The sequence below is a fragment of the Brassica napus genome, chromosome C8, assembly GCF_020379485.1.
Source record: "Brassica napus cultivar Da-Ae chromosome C8, Da-Ae, whole genome shotgun sequence".
In the NCBI taxonomy this organism is placed as follows: Eukaryota; Viridiplantae; Streptophyta; class Magnoliopsida; order Brassicales; family Brassicaceae; genus Brassica; species Brassica napus.
This window is the reverse complement of record NC_063451.1, coordinates 10,756,860-10,761,393: the sequence shown is the minus strand read 5'-3', so window position 1 is coordinate 10,761,393 and position 4,534 is coordinate 10,756,860. Positions and strand designations below refer to the sequence as shown.

General features: G+C 39.4%; 1 protein-coding gene across 1 annotated transcript; it reads right to left on the bottom strand.

The window, feature by feature from the left end:
- Positions 1-271: 271 nt before the first annotated feature.
- Positions 272-2,631, bottom strand: LOC106414226 (ylmG homolog protein 1-2, chloroplastic-like). Its single transcript, XM_048765716.1, has one exon. The coding sequence runs from the start codon at positions 1,475-1,477 to the stop codon at positions 812-814; it is 666 nt and encodes a 221-aa protein (XP_048621673.1). The 5' UTR covers positions 1,478-2,631; the 3' UTR covers positions 272-811.
- Positions 2,632-4,534: the final 1,903 nt, after the last annotated feature.

Sequence of the window (4,534 nt, the reverse complement as noted above, 5' to 3'; positions counted from 1 at the left end):
ATCGAAAAATTTCGTTTTCCCGCCAAAACTGCAAAAACGCGTTTTCCCGTCAAAATCGCAAACTCTCGTTTTCCGGCCAAAATCGAAAAATCCCGTTTTCACGCCAAAAACGCGTTTTCCCGTCTAATGTAAATATATTAAATTAAATAATTAAATATAATATAGTTAAAATTAATATCAAATATATGATTAAATCAACACAAGGGTATTTTGGTAATTTGTTTACTAAACTCATTTAAATAGAAATGAAAATAAAGAAACAAACATAAGATTCATTTAGATGATTCATCTAGATGAGTTATTTGGATGGACAAACAAACAGTTATAAAAATCTGAATGGATCATCTAAATAGATGATACAAATGAATCATCTAGATGGAGATGACAAATGGTGAAACAAATACCCCTATTCTCTCCCAGATCAGTGATCAAACAGCTCCGGAGTTATGAAACCTTGCACAATTAAATCGCAACAGATATATTCCACAAGTAAAGCCAGAAACCACAAATGTTTTCACTTACGAGCTTAGAGGCTGTGGATTTCTTAGCTCACTCAATTAGATGATGCTAAGCCAAATGATTCTAAAACTAGTCTCAAACCAAGTAAGATTCACATGATCATTTCCTATGTTGTTAATTCTTCAGTTATCAATAAGAATCAAAGCTTTTGTATATCGATCCAATTCTAAGCACAAACAAGAACTCAAATTTTATTATTGAAACCAACAACTATATAGTACTCTCAATACATAATGAAAACAACAATCTCCAAATATCCAAAACCTCATAAGATCCATCCACTGGCCAGCTATCATCTGCTATTGTTGAGAATGGAACCCAAAGTACCCAAAACAGCAAAAGCAAGCAAAGGGCTAACATCAAGCGTATCAAACACAGGAGGGATTATGTTCCTGAAGAGATTGAGATAAGGATCACAAAGATCTCTAATGGCGGACAGAGGCTGACGATCCCAAGGAATGTTGGGGAACCAACTGAGCAAAACTCTGACCATCAATACACCACTGTAAATATCAAGCCACTTGGATAAACCCGCGGCAACAACTGTCAACGGCGTGTTGAGATAACCAGCGGGACGGTCGCGAATCGACGCGAAGAACAACGGACCGGAGATTCGGAGAGATGCTTGGAACTGTGGGGATAAGGTTACAACCGCGGCGGAGAGTTTGTGAATTAGGGATTTGGTTACGATCCCCGCTAGAATCGCGAGGGTTGTGATTGATTTGGTTGAGTCGGAGAAGGGGAATCCAGGAGAGGGTTCAATAGAGAATGTTGGATATGGGGATGTGACGGCGGAGACAATGGATTTAGGGGTTTTGTGGAAGAGATTAAAGGTGGGTTTATGGGGAAGAGAGAGGCTGAGAGGAGGATTACAGTGATGGTGGATTGGAAGGAACCTAGGGTTGATGAGGATTGCAGAGCGAAGAGAGAGGATGTTGGTGGCGGAAAAGAAAGCCATTTTGGTTGTTTGGAGCTGGAGAATACTCTCTTTTGTCAAAACTGTCAAATGCTGATATTCTTTTGTCAGCGGGGTTTGTATATAGCCTCATGGGCTAAAAACAAAGAGTACAAATTTATAATTTATAAAGCCCAACGTATAACCAACTTTAGAATAAAAATTGATATCTAAACCACACATAGCTTGGTCACTATGAGCGACACCGACAAGTACAGATATTTTCTCGGTATCGAGCATCTATGCTAATATGGACTACTTATTATGGAGAAGAACAATATTATCGAGCCAAATTTACATATGGATCTTTCTCCTTGGATAATCTGGAATATTTGGAAGGCAAGAAATGATAAACTCTTCAAAGGAATAAACAGAGATCCACTGGAACTAGTAAGATATGCAGAGAGTGAGTGTCAGGCCTGATTCAATACAAACGAGATATTACCATCTAACCCACAAGTTTAGTGGATGTGGATGGGCTTGGATGGATAGCTTGAGAAAGATTCAACTTATGGGTATACGAAATTATCCACGGAGATAGTATGCCCTGCATTCTGAAGTGGAAGCACTACGATGAGCAATAGAGAGTGTTGGGGCGAAAATCGGTACCGATGAAATCAATGCCAGAAAGTTCTCGAGAAACCTTTCTAAGAAGAAAATAAGAATACGAAAAACTAAAACTTCGTATTTTTAAAACTATTACACAACAAGCTCCTCGTAAGAGATTATTCAAACCATAAAACGAACAATTACCAAGCATCAGAACAACCAAACCATCATCGTCCGACCCATCAGAGAAGTTGGATTAGCCAAGGCCAACTCGCCCAACGGCGAGTTGGATGATGATACACTAAAATTGTGTCTTTTATACTGCAAGCAAACAGTGTTGTTGTAATATTTGAGATTCAATTCCAGAGGACCAGTTACACTTTATCTTTATGAGTTCAATATCAAGCTAAAACAATGTGGAGGTTTTATAATTTTTGTATCGTGACAAGCAAGTAACAAGATTAATTAAAGATTTCAGATGATTAAAATGCTTGCCTAGGGTGGTTTAATCGGGTGTTTAGCAAGTGTGAGCCAAACAATTATTCAAGTTCAATTAAGAGCAAGTCTAGAACTCGGATCACTCAAGTAGAACAGTCCACTGTCGTGGTACTGCTCCCTATGCTGATCGATCTTGATACCTAAACTCTCGTTTGGATCAAGACGCGACAGCAAGCAATAGAGATCAAGTCCGATATGTTCACAAAACACCCTAATATCTACTTTCGCTGATTAGGGATGCAATGCTCATGCATAACAGATCTAGCAACCTATTACACGGTTAATGAACAGGTTAAACCTAGGATCTAACATTAAGCGGCCAGTTTAATGCAAGCAATAAGAACAGTAATGAATGAAGACAATCGATTTATAACTTATTCATGTTTAGCTCACGGATCTAACACCCTATCACCCTAGACTAAGCAAGTCGACTACTCAGCCATGAACAGAGAAATCACAGAGACAATATATGAAGAAAACACGCTGAATAAATAAATAAATAAGATAGGGTTCAGGAATCTTCTCAAGGCGAGAGAGATGAAGCCTTCTCCCTTTCAAGGGAGCAAATCTTCAAGTACAAAAGTCTCCAATGGTTTCTTGTGTAAAAACTAGCTTAGAATCTATAAAAGAATAAGAAAAGATATATTTGCAGGTCTCTGACGGCCAAGGAGAAAAAAGGGGGAAGCCTTAGGTAAAATCCCGAAATATTTGGAAACTTCCTTAAAAATCTCTGCCGCTGGAACCGGCACTCGGGATGTTCTGCGCGATCGGGAGCAACCATCAAGACTGTTCTGCGTGAAAATCACAAAATTGCACTCTTTTCTGCCTCTTTTGTTCCGGCTGGTCCATCTGCCATCCAATGCAACTCCAGACCTGTAATGACTCGAAAAGGACTAGGAAGACTCGATAAAGACTTGAAAACCAATTGAAAATCATATATACAAGATGTCTAAAACACCATATATCTATTCCCCCAGACTTAGATCCTTGTTTGTCTTCAAACAATGCCAAGTATCAAGAACATGGAGAAAGGTTTGAAAGTGTGGGAACTCTCCTATTCTCAACAACCATACTTTAACCACGAATCTCTGAACCATATAAGCAGTAAAACTAGGACAACACACCCTTATCGGAACCCCACTGACTGTTGTTCAAAAATTGGCTCCATACTCTACATCTCAAACCTGAAAAAGTAACACTATCGAGACAAAACTCCCTACATTCATTTAAGAGTAGCGTGAGCTTCTCATCACAGGAACAAATCAGGGTAGACGGTCTAGGTATTGAACAAGCTATTTGATGGTGGAGTTAAAAGTGTTTAGGGGTTACCATTTTTTAAGAGGATGCATGATATTGCACAAAACTGTAAGAGAGGACGAATCCATTGATGTCCACAGCCTCTACTCGTTTTTGCTTTTTCTAGAAAGACTGTTCTGTTCTGTCTGGATCAGCCATATGGCTGCTCAGATCATCTTCCTGCTCTCCAATCTTTCAACTTGGTACCCACTCTTTTGCTAGACCTTCCAAGTGGCTCATGTTTCTTTGATTTCTTCCCCTTCTCCATCACCTTATTTTTCGTTTTTTTAAGACTGATATGGTGATGTGACGAAGAAGGAGGTAATACATGATGGTTCTGAGTGCCACTGGTGGTTCTGATTTCGCAACCATTCTGGTTCTCTTCCCCTGCTCTTGCGAAGTTCATATTGGTTATGGAGTGGTTGTTCCCTTCTGCTTGTTCTCCTCTCTGACCATTTTGCACATATTTGCACATATGACACTGAAAAATAAATGCATGAAGGTGGAATAAAAGCTAAGGTGCACGGTGGGAACTAGCTAAAGATGAGCTAGCCACTCAGGATCAGCAAGATGGATAAAAAGGATAAGAAGTCCTGAGTGTGTTCTCGTTTCCCAGATCTAATGCCCATAACAAGAAGAATTTCAGTCAAGCTTAGGTTCAAGTTAGGTGGAGTTAAGTCTACCTAGTGTAACTTGATCGGCTGAAAACTTCTGGAG